Source organism: Pygocentrus nattereri, chromosome 21 (assembly GCF_015220715.1).
Source record: "Pygocentrus nattereri isolate fPygNat1 chromosome 21, fPygNat1.pri, whole genome shotgun sequence".
NCBI lineage: Eukaryota > Metazoa > Chordata > Actinopteri > Characiformes > Serrasalmidae > Pygocentrus > Pygocentrus nattereri.
The window spans coordinates 35984120-36001395 of record NC_051231.1 but is presented as its reverse complement, the minus strand read 5'-3'; the positions used below and the strand labels follow the sequence as shown (position 1 = coordinate 36001395).

Genomic DNA, 17276 nt, shown 5'->3' with positions numbered 1-17276 from the left:
AGTCAGAACACCCAGAGACCCAGGGAACTCCAAAAGACCAAGGGCTATGGGAGTCAGAACACCCAGAGACCCAGGGAACTCCAAAAGACCAAGGGCTATGGGAGTCAGAACACCCAGAGACCCATGCTTATGTGACTCAGAACTCCCAGAGACCCAGGGAAATTCAAAAGACCCATGCTTATGGGAGTCAGAACACCCAGAGACCCAGGGAACTTTAAAAGACCCATGCTTATGGGAGTCAGAACACCCAGAGACCCAGGGAACTCCAAAAGACCCAGGGCTATGGGAGTCAGAACACCCAGAGACCCAGGGAACTCCAAAAGACCCGGGGTTATGGGAGTCAGAACACCCAAGACCCGGGGTTATGGGAGTCAGAACACCCAGAGACACAGGGAACTTCAAAAGACCCAGGGCTATGGGAGTCAGAACACCCAGAGACCCATGCTTATGTGACTCAGAACTCCCAGAGACCCAGGGAAATTCAAAAGACCCATGCTTATGGGAGTCAGAACACCCAGAGACACAGGGAACTTTAAAAGACCCATGCTTATGGGAGTCAGAACACCCAGAGACCCAGGGAACTCCAAAAGACCAAGGGCTATGGGAGTCAGAACACCCAGAGACCCAGGGAACTCCAAAAGACCAAGGGCTATGGGAGTCAGAACACCCACAGACCACGGGAAATTCAAAAGACCCACGCTTATGGGAGTCAGAACACCCAGAGACCCAGGAAACTCCAAAAGACCCAGAACTATCGGAGTCAGAACTCCCAGAGACCCAGGGAACTCCAAAAGACCCAGGGCTATGGGAGTCAGAACACCCACATACCCAGGGAAATTCAAAAGACCCGGGGTTATGGGAGTCAGAACACCCAAGACCCGGGGTTATGGGAGTCAGAACACCCAGAGACACAGGGAACTTCAAAAGACCCAGGGCTATGGGAGTCAGAACACCCAGAGACCCATGCTTATGTTACTCAGAACTCCCAGAGACCCAGGGAAATTCAAAAGACCCATGCTTATGGGAGTCAGAACACCCAGAGACCCAGGGAACTTTAAAAGACCCAGGCTTATGGGAGTCAGAACACCCAGAGACCCAGGGAACTTTAAAAGACCCAGGCTTATGTGACTCAGAACTCCCAGAGACCCAGGGAAATTCAAAAGACCCATGCTTATGGGAGTCAGAACACCCAGAGACCCAGGGAACTTTAAAAGACCCATGCTTATGGGAGTCAGAACACCCAGAGACCCATGCTTATGTGGCTCAGAACTCCCAGAGACCCAGGGAAATTCAAAAGACCCATGCTTATGGGAGTCAGAACACCCAGAGACCCAGGGAACTCCAAAAGACCCAGGCTTATGGGAGTCAGAACACCCAGAGACCCAGGGAACTCCAAAAGACCAAGGGCTATGGGAGTCAGAACACCCAGAGACCCAGGGAACTCCAAAAGACCAAGGGCTATGGGAGTCAGAACACCCAGAGACCCATGCTTATGTGACTCAGAACTCCCAGAGACCCAGGGAAATTCAAAAGACCCATGCTTATGGGAGTCAGAACACCCAGAGACCCAGGGAACTTTAAAAGACCCATGCTTATGGGAGTCAGAACACCCAGAGACCCAGGGAACTCCAAAAGACCAAGGGCTATGGGAGTCAGAACACCCAGAGACCCAGGGAACTCCAAAAGACCCGGGGTTATGGGAGTCAGAACACCCAAGACCCGGGGTTATGGGAGTCAGAACACCCAGAGACACAGGGAACTTCAAAAGACCCAGGGCTATGGGAGTCAGAACACCCAGAGACCCATGCTTATGTGACTCAGAACTCCCAGAGACCCAGGGAAATTCAAAAGACCCATGCTTATGGGAGTCAGAACACCCAGAGACACAGGGAACTTTAAAAGACCCATGCTTATGGGAGTCAGAACACCCAGAGACCCAGGGAACTCCAAAAGACCAAGGGCTATGGGAGTCAGAACACCCAGAGACCCAGGGAACTCCAAAAGACCAAGGGCTATGGGAGTCAGAACACCCACAGACCACGGGAAATTCAAAAGACCCACGCTTATGGGAGTCAGAACACCCAGAGACCCAGGAAACTCCAAAAGACCCAGAACTATCGGAGTCAGAACTCCCAGAGACCCAGGGAACTCCAAAAGACCCAGGGCTATGGGAGTCAGAACACCCACATACCCAGGGAAATTCAAAAGACCCGGGGTTATGGGAGTCAGAACACCCAAGACCCGGGGTTATGGGAGTCAGAACACCCAGAGACACAGGGAACTTCAAAAGACCCAGGGCTATGGGAGTCAGAACACCCAGAGACCCATGCTTATGTTACTCAGAACTCCCAGAGACCCAGGGAAATTCAAAAGACCCATGCTTATGGGAGTCAGAACACCCAGAGACCCAGGGAACTTTAAAAGACCCAGGCTTATGGGAGTCAGAACACCCAGAGACCCAGGGAACTTTAAAAGACCCAGGCTTATGTGACTCAGAACTCCCAGAGGCCCAGGGAACTTTAAAAGACCCATGATTATGGGACTCAGAACTCCCAGGGGCCCAGGGAACTTTAAAAGACCCATGCTTATGGGAGTCAGAACACCCAGAGACCCAGGGAACTCCAAAAGACCAAGGGCTATGGGAGTCAGAACACCCAGAGACCCAGGGAACTCCAAAAGACCAAGGGCTATGGGAGTCAGAACACCCACAGACCACGGGAAATTCAAAAGACCCAAGCTTATGGGAGTCAGAACACCCAGAGACCCAGGAAACTCCAAAAGACCCAGAACTATCGGAGTCAGAACTCCCAGAGACCCAGGGAACTCCAAAAGACCCAGGGCTATGGGAGTCAGAACACCCACATACCCAGGGAAATTCAAAAGACCCGGGGTTATGGGAGTCAGAACACCCAAGACCCGGGGTTATGGGAGTCAGAACACCCAGAGACACAGGGAACTTCAAAAGACCCAGGGCTATGGGAGTCAGAACACCCAGAGACCCATGCTTATGTTACTCAGAACTCCCAGAGACCCAGGGAAATTCAAAAGACCCATGCTTATGGGAGTCAGAACACCCAGAGACCCAGGGAACTTTAAAAGACCCAGGCTTATGGGAGTCAGAACACCCAGAGACCCAGGGAACTTTAAAAGACCCAGGCTTATGTGACTCAGAACTCCCAGAGGCCCAGGGAACTTTAAAAGACCCATGATTATGGGACTCAGAACTCCCAGGGGCCCAGGGAACTTTAAAAGACCCATGCTTATGGGAGTCAGAACACCCAGAGACCCATGGAAATTAAAAAGACCCATGATTATGGGACTCAGAACTCCCAGAGGCGCAGGGGACTTTAAAAGACCCATGATTATGGGACTCAGAACTCCCAGGGGCCCAGGGAACTTTAAAAGACCCATGATTATGGGAGTCAGAACACCCAGAGACCCATGGAAGTTAAAAAGACCCATGATTATGGGACTCAGAACTCCCAGAGACCCAGGGAACTTTAAAAGACCCATGATTATGGGACTCAGAACTCCCAGAGACCCATTAACTCGCTAAAAACCCCGCTTCTCTAGCTTCCTCCAGGCCCGAGATCCACAATGCCCAGGGACCGGTACACCAAAATACGCTACCCCATTAATACACGCCTTTCTCGGCCTTCAATAATCAAAACATCCGGGGAAAAGACCCAACACCAACCCAGCGCACCTCACGAACCTATCGCTATGGAAGTCACAACATCCAGAGGCCCGGGGAGATTCGAAAGACCCAGCGGCTTCGGGGCTCTGCGGCTCCGCAGCTCCACAGGGGAGATTCGAAAGACCCAGCGCATGGAAGTCACGACATCCAGAGACCCATGGGAACTTCGAAAGACCCAGCACATGGAAGTCATGACATCCAGAGGCCCAGGGAGATTCGAAAGACCCAGCGGCTTCGGGGCTACGCGGCTCCACAGCTCCGTGGCTCCGTTGCTTTGCAGGGGAGATTCGAAAGACCCAGCGCATGGAAGTCACGACATCCAGAGACCCATGGGAACTTCGAAAGACCCAGCGCATGGAAGTCATGACATCCAGAGGCCCAGGGAGATTCGAAAGACCCAGCGGCTTCGGGGCTACGCGGCTCCGTGGCTTTGCATGGGAGATTCGAAAGACCCAACACATGGAAGTCACAACATCCAGAGGCCCGGGGAGATTCGAAAGACCCCGCGCATGGAAGTCACGACATCCAGAGACCCATGGGAACTTCGAAAGACCCAGCGCATGGAAGTCATGACATCCAGAGGCCCAGGGAGATTCGAAAGACCCTGCGGCTTCGGGGCTACGCGGCTACGCGGCTCCGTGGCTTTGCAGGGGAGATTCGAAAGACCCAACACATGGAAGTCACAACATCCAGAGGCCCGGGGAGATTCGAAAGACCCAGCGCATGGAAGTCACGACATCCAGAGGCCCAGGGAGATTCAAAAGACCCATCGGCTTCGGGGCTCCGCGGCTCCGTGGCTTCGTAGGGGAGATTCGAAAGACCCAGCGCTACGGAGGTCGTAACTTCCATAGCTCCGGGGAACTTAGAAGACCCAGCGTGCAACTTAAAGAAAAACGACTACGTTTTTATGGTCTCCCAGAGGCACAAGCACATCAATTTCTCTAAGTCCAGAGGCTTTATTCTGTTTTTTTTACTAAGTTTTTATGGTATCCCAATGTTCTCTGCGAGTCAAAAGACCCCCGTTGGCCACTGGGAGACCCAATAGAAACAAAGACCCGGGGAACTTCGAAACACCCATCGCTATGGAAGTCACAACATCCAGAGGCCCGGGGAGATTCGAAAGACCCAGCACATGGAAGTCACAACATCCAGAGGCCCAGGGAGATTCGAAAGACCCAGCGGCTTCGGGGCTCCGCGGCTCCGTGGCTCCATGGCTTTGCAGGGGAGATTCGAAAGACCCAGCGCATGGAAGTCACCGTGGCGGAACGGTTAGCGCTCCAGACTAAGGACCTAGCGATCCGGGTTCGGAACCCGGGGCAGTGGGCGTTTTATTTTTGGCTGGAATTTAACATGGAGCTCCGGAGCTCCGAAGCTCCGACCATCCACAACTTTCCCCGTTACTTCCAGCCTGTTGTAGCGTAATGGGGCAGCGCTCTTGGGTCTCAGCTCAGCGACCCGAGTTCGAAACTCGGTGGGGTCCTGGTATTTTGCGGAATTTACGAAGCTAATTGCTTCCTCCCTTCTTTCCCCTAACCATAACCTCTCTACCCCTAACCCAACTTTAACCTCTGACCCTAACCCTAACCTTAACCTCTGACCCTAACTCCTAACCCTAAATTAACCTTTATACCCAAAAAAGATGACCTTTCACCCTAAACCTCTAAATCTAAACCCTAAAATAATTTAACCCAACTAATTTCTCTTTTTTAAAAAAATATATATGGCCTATTTCAATTCATCTCAGTATACTGCATATTAGGCTTTAGATGGGATTTGGGGGATTTGGTCTGTGCTTGGGGACTTATGGTAGGCCAGATGACCTTAGGCCTGACCAGGACTCCTGGACTGGTCTGGGGCATCGCATAATCTGGATTTTCAACCCAGAATCTTAAACCTAACCCTAACCCTAACCCGGAGGAAGTCTGGGGTTGAATTATGAATATAATTCTTAGTCCCTTGTGGCCATAGCCCGAAATCCTAAATACCCTAACCCTAACCCTAACCCTAAACCCTAACCCTAAACCCTAATCTTAACCCTAAACTCTAACCCTGGTTGTATTTTGAGTGACTTGTGAAAAGACTCAAACTTGACTGAGTCACAAGTCACTCAAGTCAGTCAATCAAGTCAAATTTGATCACAAGTATTCAATTCAACTTTATTGTCATTGTCCTAATACACGTTTGTACTGTACAACTAAACGCTGTCAGGCTAAAACTTCCGTTGCAGTGATGGATAATGGACGTGGGACAAAAGTGCAAGGATAATAGACAAAGCACAAGACAAGGTGCACAGACAATAGAGAATAAATACAATACAAGGAATATGAATATGTGCATGTACAAGTGCAAGCATGTTCATGAAGGCAGAGAAGTAATTTTACATGCAAACTAAGTTACTGTATTGAGCAAACTGTAATCAATATGTAATCTAACAATTGCGATTAGATGTTTGTGCATATTAATGAGAGAGTACAGTATGTTTAGGTGTAGTCTGTTGAGGTAGACCAGGTCTGGTGTTTGTAAATAGCATCACATATGTCATGTTAACAAAGCATAGAGTGCAAGTAATAAGCATAGACGGGTGGTGTTCAGCTAGTTAATAAAGTACACAGCTGTAAGAAGTGATTTGAACAGCTCTGATAAAAAAACTAACTGTGCCTATGTCTCGTTTGAGGCCATCATGACTGGACGAAGACCCTCTAAGTGGCTGGAAAACTATAGAAATCCAAAAGGTGACCTGGTAATGTCCTACATAGAGGATGAAGGAGACATTGACCTTGTGTTTGGCTACCTAAACAGTCTACTTCAGAAAACAAAGTCAAATTTACCTGGGATGTTCTCATGCCAGGGGTATTTGTTTGTTTGTTCAATTAGAATGGCTGACGAAGCTGGTCTACTGAATGAAAAGATTTTTGTTTGTGGTTCTAATAGCGTGTTTTCTGAAAGGCCATTATTGAAGCGTTGATCCAGACGGAAGGACTTTCCTCTCCAAAAGCAGAACAGAAATTCCTCGATGGTCCAGTATACACGCAGAGGTAAGTAAAAAATTTCTGTTACCGCTGTTAAATAACTACTATGAAATATGAACTAAATAAATGTTAATGATCTGTTGCTTAGTTGAAGTTATATATTCCTTAACATTCCATATGGCTTTAGTGAAAGAGAAGAATTTGACATCTGGATTTCGGAGAGCATGTTGAAGGAGGGAAAGCACTACTAAGGAAATGGAAGCTTTGGAAGTACAGAATCCTCACCACATGGTGCTGTGGTGTGTGTTTTGTTGTTTGGTTTGGTGTGTGTGTTTTATTATGAATTAACTATTTTTGTGACATTTGGAAAAAAAATATATATATAAAATGAACGCTATTGTGGAGTCTTTCTCATTCATTTCTACAACATTTTATGGGCAGCAGCTGACGAGAAGCAAAAAGGGGGATACAGATACAAAATCTGAGAGAACGTTGTTTATCTAGAGCCCTACTGACAGATAACCAATTTGGTTACAACTTATCATGTATGATCAAAAGTATGGAATATTTAGGGAGTATGAGTAATATGTTGCAATGGCTGCGATGGACTGGCGCCGTGTCCAGGGGGTATTCCTGCCTTGCGCCCAATGATTCCATGTAGGCTCCGGACCCACCACAACCCTGGCCAGGAAGAAGCAGATAAAAAGATGGCTGGACAGATGGGTGTTGTAATGGGTATTACACAAGATGATGCTATCAGATATAAACTGGGAAATATGACCACAGTAACATGGTATATAGAGCTTTTTCCTAAGTTAGGAAGGTCTATACATTAACCGTCTACCGATCTATCAATTATCCTTCACAAAAGACTTCTTAATCATTCAAATATATATCCGGTGGTGGTCAAAGTACGCAAATCATGTACTTGAGTTGAAGTAGAGATACTCAAGGTAAAATATTACTCCAGTAAAGTGAAAGCACGCCCTTTAGACCTTGAGTAAAAATACAAAAGTGTTACTCTAATATCTCAATTAAGTACTTAAAGATGAATTATGGCCTTATTTCCTGTTATCAATTTTATAACAACTGCTTTTAGGTGAAAGTCCTCCAGCGTCTCTCTTGGTAAACCAGTCTTTTAATAGAACGTCATTAATTAGTGACGCTGACGTCTAATAAAATTAGCATAAGCACAAAACACTGAAGGTAAACAGTTTCCATCAGGGAGAACCGAGTGGCTCTGAAATCACTTTTTACACACAAGCAAAGTTTCAGTTTAAGATTTATTTACAACTTAGTTCCAAGTTTAAGTTGAATAAAAACTGGCTTTAAACTCAGGATCAAAGATGAGCTCCTTTACTATGTTGATCTGTAGGCGTCTGTTCATAAACATAAACCAGCCCAAACTCATTTACTATAAAATGAAACGGTGTTTGTAGGAATTCAGAAAAAAGCCGCGTCAGTCACGACTGCATATGTGGACGCATTTCTATAGCGTGTTGGTGTCCCGCTATAGTCAGGAGGAATATGTTCTATAAGTTCACTAATGCTCTGATGTGTGATGGTCAGTCAGTGTGGGCGTTGACCCCATCCTGCCTTTCCTGCCCAACTGACCTAAAAGCTTGTACGCATGCGCACATCAGACAAAAGGAGCGACAGGTTTCACACAATCGTGGAGTAAAAAATAAGATATGAGACTTTGAAATGTAGTGGAGTGAAAGTAAAAAGTCGCACACAACAGAAACACTTCAGTAAAGACAGATGAAAAAGTCCAGTAGTGAATGACATGTCTGGATCTGAAATAAGAAATGAGCTGATATTTAAGGCGAGCTTCAAACTATCTTCCCAACTCCGCGTGTCTCAACAGTGTGGAACGCCTTTTTGCACTTTCCTTCAAACCATTGGCTGATGCATAAAATCAGTCACAGGCCATTCACTCTTGTGATTGGCCAATGCAAGTTTTGATTGACAGTTGATCTCTGTTATATTATTCGCTGATGCAAGAAATGATTGACAGTGTCTCCGCCCATTCGTTACGCCCACTGGTTCTCCGGGCTGCCGACACACTTGGCGACAGCTCCGGGCCGCAAACGTGTTCTCGCGATATTTGCGGGATCTCCGTTAGCGGAGGTGGAATTAGCGCCTCGCTCTCGCGAGATTTCCTTGTGTGTATGTAGGAAGCTAAGATGGAGGGTAACGGAGCTCCGGGGAACAACAAACAGAAACCGAGTTTACCGAAAACCAGAGGCGAGTTTATCCGCAACCAGAGGAAGGATTCTGAGGTAAGAACCTGCAGTTTGTATCTGCAGAGGAATTTTCGGATTAATGATGGTCAGAAAGCCGTGGGAGGGTAGTTAGCATAGGCTGCTAATCCTTTCACCGAGCTGCAGTTCGCTTTCCCTTCGAATTTTCCGTTCCACCTTAAATGGGCCATCAGTTATTATTAGAAGGATTCAGGGACATAATGTAGCAGCTGCAGTGTTTAAGGAGGAACGGAAAGATGAGCTGAAAGCTGGCTAATTAGAGGAAAACGTCCCTGTAGTGTTTTAAACATTATTGGACTTTATTAGACGCCGTTGATTCTGCCGCATTGATGCTGCTTTAGCAGTAAAATTACTGTGTGAGGTGTAAATCAGAGGTTCAGAGGGTTTGGTGTGAAACGGTTCAGACGTCTTTACAGTGGTGGTGATGGGAACCAGGCGTCGCCATGACTACAACACAGATATAGACACTTTATTTACCATCCAGAACCACCAGAGAACCTACACGAGTCTTCTGAGCTTATATGGAATGTTGATGATGGAAAATAGTGGAAAATCAGGAATAATGAGTTTTCTTTGGGGACTATTTTGCCGCACAGCGCCCTGCATGTCTCCCTCCACCATGAATGGAGTTGAAGTTCTCTAAACTCTCATAAAACAGCGTCTCAGTCATCAGGCAGTGAATTCAGAACCAGCTCATGTAGGAACTTTCTGTAGGAGCTTTTAGAGGGACGTCTGGTTCCCATCACCACCACTGTGAGCAGCTCTGACTCTGTACGTCTATCTAGAATGTTATTTCGTGTTTAAAATGCAAACTATCTTTACACATCAAATAGAAAATCTCTGTCTAGGTGGATCTAAATAATCCAGTTTTCCATGAGTTTAGACCAGTGAGGGAGATTTCAGGGTTATATGCTGCTGCGTTTTTGTGTTTCAGGGTTTTTCTGAAGCTCCTGATCTGGAGTTTGAATACGCCGACTCAGACAAATGGGCTGCAGAATTATCAGGTGAGAAAATCCTTCTGATGAATGTCAGAGCGCAGATCTCTGATTCCTGAACAGCTGCAGCACCTTAACCTCTTCAGCTCCTCGAGACCACCGGTGGGTCCAAACCCACTTGGTCATGTTCTTCATAACTTTCATACTCCATAAGCTCCATTCAGAAGCTGGGCGTCGTGTGAGGCTGTAGCTCTTCTCTCCAGTCTAATAGACGGTGATGTCATTTTAAACCTTTATAATAAAAGAAGCTGAACTCAGTTTGTTTTTCTACTGAAAGTCGAGCCGTTTTTCCCCAAATCTGGGCTCTAAACTATAAACAGACGGCGTCTCTTCAGTGATCTGCTCTGGAAACATCACTGGAAACAACACAAAGAGCGGCGCAGATTTTTGGCTTTCAGCAGTAAATCGTAAGCGTATGGAGATGTGGAGATCAGAAAACACACGTTCTGTTAATCTGAGGAGCTTTTACAAAAATAATAAATAATTTGCATTTATTTCATGCAGTTACTGAATAAAATGTTGCACAGTGATTATTACTCAGCGTTTCTTCTACTGCCCGTTAAAAAGAACTGATCATGCTGTCACTTCAAAGATATAGTTTTCAGTTTTTTCAAGTTCTCACGCTATTGACGATGCACTCAGAGAAGCGCTGTGACATAGTCCATCACTGGCAATATGTCAAAAATATAATGTCAAGATACTATAAGAAGTTTTAACATTGTTTATCTTTCCCTGATGGGTTGGAACTGACAGAGTTAAAAAAAATCTAATAAAAATCTCTGAATTCACTGATTAATATTCAGTACTTTAAGCACTGAGCTGCACTACATTTGATTGAACGGGATTAATTAGACTCTCTTTGTACTTAAACATGCAGCTGGTCAGTGTTTTGAATACTGTCAACAATGAGCTCAGAACAGCTTTGCGATGTAGTTTATCACAACAGCGTTAAAGTGTCATCACATTGCTTCAGCTGAGACCTGCGCATTTTGTTGGACTACTTCAGTTGTTTAGTGGTCGGGATGTGAAGCATTCACACCTGTGAAAAACTCTGGATTAAAGAGAAGGTTTGACGGGTCTGGACCAAACGGGCCTTTAAAGATAACCAACTGCAGGAGACTTTATTTCTCTCTTTCATCTGTTTCTTTAGTTAATGTGGCCTAAAATCCTCAAAGAGACCTCACTGTTATACAATGACCGCTGTGTTGTCCTGTTTAGAGCTGTACAGCTACACGGAGGGTCCGGAGTTCCAGCTGAACAGGAAGTGCTTTGAGGAGGACTTTCAAACACATGGTGAGATGAACTGACACCATCACATCATTAATATAGTACTTTATAAGGTTCATATGATCCACACAGTCGCTCTGACAGACTGTAATACACTACAGGAAGCGTAGGGGGCGATACGGCTTCTACTGTTTCATTTAAAAAGCTCTATAATGTTCATATGATCCACACAGTCGCTCTGACAGACTGTAATACACTACAGGAAGCGTAGGGGGCGATACGGCTTCTACTGTTTCATTTAAAAAGCTCTATAATGTTCATATGATCCACACAGTCGCTCTGACAGACTGTAATACACTACAGGAAGCGTAGGGGGCGATACGGCTTCTACTCTTTCATTTAAAAAGCTCTATAATGTTCATATGATCCACACAGTCGCTCTGACAGACTGTAATACATTACAGGAAGCGTAGGGGGCGATACGGCTTCTACTGTTTCATTTAAAAAGCTCTATAATGTTCATATGATCCACACAGTCGCTCTGACAGACTGTAATACACTACAGGAAGCGTAGGGGGCGATACGGCTTCTACTGTTTCATTTAAAAAGCTCTATAATGTTCATATGATCCACACAGTCGCTCTGACAGACTGTAATACACTACAGGAAGCGTAGGGGGCGATACTGCTTCTACTGTTTCATTTAAAAAGCTCTATAATGTTCATATGATCCACACAGTCGCTCTGACAGACTGTAATACACTACAGGAAGCGTAGGAGGCGATACGGCTTCTACTGTTTCATTTAAAAAGCTCTATAATGTTCATATGATCCACACAGTCGCTCTGACAGACTGTAATACATTACAGGAAGCGTAGGGGGCGATACGGCTTCTACTGTTTCATTTAAAAAGCTCTATAATGTTCATATGATCCACACAGTCGCTCTGACAGACTGTAATACACTACAGGAAGCGTAGGGGGCGATACGGCTTCTACTGTTTCATTTAAAAAGCTCTATAATGTTCATATGATCCACACAGTCGCTCTGACAGACTGTAATACACTACAGGAAGCGTAGGGGGCGATACGGCTTCTACTGTTTCATTTAAAAAGCTCTATAATGTTCATATGATCCACACAGTCGCTCTGACAGACTGTAATACACTACAGGAAGCGTAGGGGGCGATACGGCTTCTACTGCTTCATATAAAAAGCTCTATAATGTTCATATGATCCACACAGTCGCTCTGACAGACTGTAATACACTACAGGAAGCGTAGCGGGCGATACTGCTTCTACTGTTTCATTTAAAAAGCTCTATAATGTTCATATGATCCACACAGTCGCTCTGACAGACTGTAATACACTACAGGAAGCGTAGGGGGCGATACGGCTTCTACTGCTTCATATAAAAAGCTCTATAATGTTCATATGATCCACACAGTCGCTCTGACAGACTGTCATGATTGAATTGTGTGTAATGAGAGTAATAAGTGTAAGGTGTGTAGTGAGTGTGTAATAAGCACGTAATAAAAGTGTAATGTACCTGTTGTGGGTTAGTGGGTGATAAGCGGTGGGTCGATCTGGACGCTGTGCAACATCGAGCTCATGCCATGCGTCTACTGGACGGACTGGACGTGACCGGCCGAGAGAAGAGGCTGAGGGTTGCCAGGGCCATCTTGTACATGGCACAAGGTACTCGCTCACACAGCTGGTCAGTTTAACTGATATCGGCCTCTGTTTCTGGTGCTGATGGAGCTGCGTTTGTGTTTCAGGCACGTTTGCCGAGTGCGGCTCAGAGGCTGAAATGCAGCACTGGATCAGATACAATGTGTTTCTGCTGCTTGGCGTAGGAACGTTCTCCGCACTCGTGGAGCTTCTCAACATGGAGATAGAGTAATCATCATTGTCATCTTGGACAGTATTTTGCAACTGTTTTAGGCACCTAAACACATTTAAAATGATTTATCTGGGCAGTTAGTCTGTTTTTCTCTTTAAACCAACAATGTTAGAATAAATAAACAGTAAAAAGTAACAAGAGTTTGAAAAAACCTAAGAGATGTTCAGTGACCTGCTTTCAAGAACGCAGGTTTGGTTCCCGCCTGGCCATCAGAGTTACTAAGGTCCTTCAGCAGCGCCTGATTTAATTTAATGAAATATTGATTAGATAGATCTGCTAACTACAAATAACAAAGTATATAAAGTTTTTTTATTGTATTAATTTTATGGGCATGTATCTAACATTGTTTTTCTTGCTTACTGGTAAGATAAACAACTTTAAATATAAGTATCTTAGTTGCTTAAAACATTTGCGCAGTATCACATTCCACTCAAACACCACCTGATTTTTAGCTAGTGTTTATCAGAGTCCTCTGTTCTGTACAGTGATGACCGCTAGGTATGAAAATGGTTAAAGTTGTCTGTGTGTTTGTGTCTCAGCAACAGTGCAGCATGCAGCAGTGCAGTAAGGAAACCAGCCATCTCCCTCGCTGACAGCACAGACCTGAGGTACCGCACACTAACCACACAAACGCTAACATCACAGGCTAACCGCTAACACTAAACTCAGTCTGAGTGATCCAAGCAACACGACCGTTCATCTCTGTTGTGCCTGGTTTGGCCTGATCTGCTCACCGTGTTGCTCCACAGCATAATCAGCTGAAAGAGCATATTCAGTGAGGCTATAAGCTGCAGATCAGCAAAACCACAGAAAACACACACATCCCACTGACACACATCCCAGTGACCCCCCACTTACACATCATACTGAACCCCACTTACACATCCCAGTGACCCCCCACTTACACATCATACTGAACCCCACTTACACATCGCACTGACCCCCCCTACACATCGCACTGACCCCCCCTACACATCCCAGTGGACCCCCCCCCCCACTTACACATCATACTGAACCCCACTTACATATTGCACTGACCCCCTTTTACACATCCCACTGACTCACCCCTACACATCCCACTGACCTCCTTTACACGGCACCCTGATCCCCCCCCCCTCACACGGCACCCTGATCCCCCCTCACATGTCACCCTGATCCACCCCATCACACAAATCCCCCTCACACGTCACCCTGATCCCCCCCCCCCCACGCGGCACCCTGACCCCCCCCCCCCTCACACGGCACCCTGATCCCCCCGCCTCACACGGCACCCTGATCCCCCCCCCTCACACGGCACCCTCATCCCCCCCCCCCCCCTCACACGGCACCCTGATTCCCCCCCCCCCCCCACGGCACCCTGATCCCCCCTTCACACGGCACCCTGACGCCCCCTCAAACGGCACCCTGATGCCCCCCTCACACGTCACCCTGATGCCCCCCCTCACATGTCACCCTGAACCCCAACCCCCCCCCCCCCCCCCCCCCCCCCCACGGCACCTTGACCCCCCCCCCCCCCCCACGGCACCCTGATCCCCCCCTCACACGGCACCCTGATCCCCCCCTCACACATCACACTAATCCACCTCACACGGCACCCTGATCCCCCCCTCACACGGCACCCTGATCCCCTCCTCACACGGCACCCTGATCCCCCCCTCACACGGCACCCTGATCCCCCCCTCACACGGCACCCTGATCCACCCCATCACACAAATCCCCCTCAAACGTCACCCTGACCCACCCCATCACACAAATCCCCCTCAAACGTCACCCTGACCCCCCCTCAAACGTCACCCTGACCCCCCCTCAAACGTCACCCTGATCCCCCCTCACATGTCACCCTGATCCACCCCATCACACTAATCCCCACCTCACACATCACCCTGATTTCCCTCCACGTCACCCTGATTGCCCTCACACCTCACCCTGACCCCCCACGTCACACTGAGCTCCCCCTCACACATCACACTGACGCCCTCCTCACACGTCACACTAATCCTCTTTACTCATCACACTGAACCCCCCCACCTGTGCACCTTTAGTCTAGTAACGCTCACCTGCTCACATGTTTCAATTCTCTTTGAAGTGTGTTTTCATTGTGCGTGTGTTTGTGGGTGCATGCGTTCAGGGTGCTGTTGAATATCATGTATCTGATTGTGGAGACGATTCAGCAGGAAGACCCTGCAGACCCTCCAGAGTGGAGAGCTTCCAGAGAAACCTTCAGAACAGAGCTGGGTGAGTGTGTAATACAGTACAAATACATATAAATACATAAACACACGCATACATACTTATATACTCATATATACACACAAACTCACTCAAAAACAGAGTTCTGAGTTCAGCTCTGCTCCTTTTCTCTCTGTATCAGTGACTGTGTTTCTATCAGTATCTGAGCTCAGGACCGTCTCTCTCTCTAACCTACTGGTCACTAGCAGAGAGACTTTCTCTAGAGTGACGAAGCTCTTCCTGTAAGTCGCTCTGGATCAGAGCATCTGCTAAATTCTGTAAATATATGAGTGTGTGTGTGTGTGTGTACACTCACTGGCCACTTTGTTAGGTACACCTTGCTAGTAAAAGGTTGGACCCCCTTTTGCCTTCAGAGCTGCCTTAACTCTTTGTGGCACACTTTCAATAAGTGGTTGGAAACGTTCCTCAGAGATTTTGGTCTATGTTGATATGACAGCGTCACGCAGTAGCTGCAGATTTGTCAGCTGCACATCTATGATGCGAATCTCCTGTTCCACCACATCCCAAAGGTGCTCTATTGGATTGAGATCTGGTGACTGTGGAGGCCACTGGAGTGCAGTGAACTCAATGTCATGTTCAAGAAACCAGCTGAAGATGATATGAGCTTTGTGACGTGGTGCATTATCCTGCTGGAAGCAGCCATCAGAAGATGGGTACACTGTGGTCATAAAGGGATGGACATGGTCAGCAACAGTACTCAGCTGCGGCATTTAAACGATGCTCAGTTGGTACTAAGGGGCCCAAAGTGTGCCAAGAAAATATCCCCCACACCATCACACCAGCCTGAACCGCTGATACAACACAGGATGGATCCATGCTTTCATGCAGTTTACGGCAAATTCTGACCCCACCATCATGAATGTCGCAGCTGAAATCGATACTCGTCAGACCAGGCAGCATTTTTCTAATCTTCTGTTGTCCGATTTCGGTTGGTGATGGGCCGATCCAGTGTTTTTCAGTTCCGATCCGTTCCGATACAGATATAAGAGCTCTTTAGTTTATTATTATTGGTACTATGTTTAAGGTTACATAATGAGGCTTAAAAGACACAGCACTTAGAGTACACACATGCATTTAATATAAATGCATTCCAAAGGCACACAAACACAGTAGTTTTCTTTCATATCAAATATTTAAAACACAAAACTGAAATAAACATCTTATGTATCAAAAACCTTTGTAGTATGTTAAATACAGCAATATGACTGACTGCATGATCTAAACAGGTCAAGTATTGGGGCAACTGCAGCAGCAACAACTGTGGAAGGATTTCAAATTAAAACTTTGAAAAAAGTGAGCAAAAATAAAAGTAAATACTTTCCCAGTTTAAAAGTGCTTTGTCAGTTAACGTCTGTAAGAGGCAGCAAAGAGGAAAAGCACCAGCTGTAATGTTTTCTGTCAAGTTAAATATTTCAGGTGCAAAGCTAAAATAAACATCTTTATTATCAAAAAACTTTTGTTATATGTTAATCAATAAAGAATTTTCTGCATCGTCTAAACAGTTCAATTATTAAGAAAATTGTATCAGCAGCAGCAGCAACTTCAACAAGATTTCAGAAGGTTGAAATAACGTGCAGGTTTTGGAGTAAATTAGTTGCGTTATAAGATGCTGGGGTAGTTCCACCCCTTGGGACATCCACCATACAAATACTACATGTAGCCTTTTTGCTGTTCGGCGTTTCCAAAGAGAAAAACCTCCACACAACAGACATTTTTCAGCCAGCTGCAGACTGAGGCTGCTGGGGTTCAAGGTAAACTGTGGAACTGGAATCCGGAACACTGGTGCGTTTCGTGTTAACGTGCAGCTTCCTGAAACTCCAGTGTCGAAGCTGGAACAGAATCACAGTAATGATCAATCAGCTGTAGTGATTGATTAGTTCAGGTTTGTTGAGTTCACAGATGCTGATTTTTTCTGATTTCTTCTGACTCTGTGTGTGTGTGTGTGTGTGTGTGTGTGTGTGTGTGTGTGTGTG

The 17276-nt window shown here is 46.4% G+C and overlaps 1 protein-coding gene and 1 long non-coding RNA gene across 3 annotated transcripts in view; both read left to right on the top strand.

The window, feature by feature from the left end:
* The first annotated feature begins 6404 nt into the window (after positions 1 to 6404).
* On the top strand, positions 6405 to 7027 carry LOC119261910. The gene is made up of 3 exons (XR_005129267.1): positions 6405 to 6429; positions 6629 to 6732; positions 6854 to 7027. It is a non-coding gene; the product is annotated as an uncharacterized LOC119261910 (long non-coding RNA).
* A 1810-nt stretch (positions 7028 to 8837) lies between these two features.
* The window catches only part of strip1 (striatin interacting protein 1), a 14608-nt gene continuing 6169 nt past the window's right edge, over positions 8838 to 17276 (top strand). The window contains exons 1-7 of one of the 2 annotated variants that reach the window (XM_037532474.1): positions 8838 to 8948; positions 9865 to 9934; positions 11144 to 11218; positions 12714 to 12848; positions 12929 to 13049; positions 13593 to 13661; positions 15182 to 15288. In XM_037532474.1, the coding sequence (XP_037388371.1) occupies positions 8853 to 8948; positions 9865 to 9934; positions 11144 to 11218; positions 12714 to 12848; positions 12929 to 13049; positions 13593 to 13661; positions 15182 to 15288 (673 nt within the window). In that variant the 5' untranslated portion in view covers positions 8838 to 8852. The remainder of the gene's footprint in view (positions 8949 to 9864; positions 9935 to 11143; positions 11219 to 12713; positions 12849 to 12928; positions 13050 to 13592; positions 13662 to 15181; positions 15289 to 17276) is intronic. The other variant, XM_037532475.1, reaches the window with a different exon arrangement.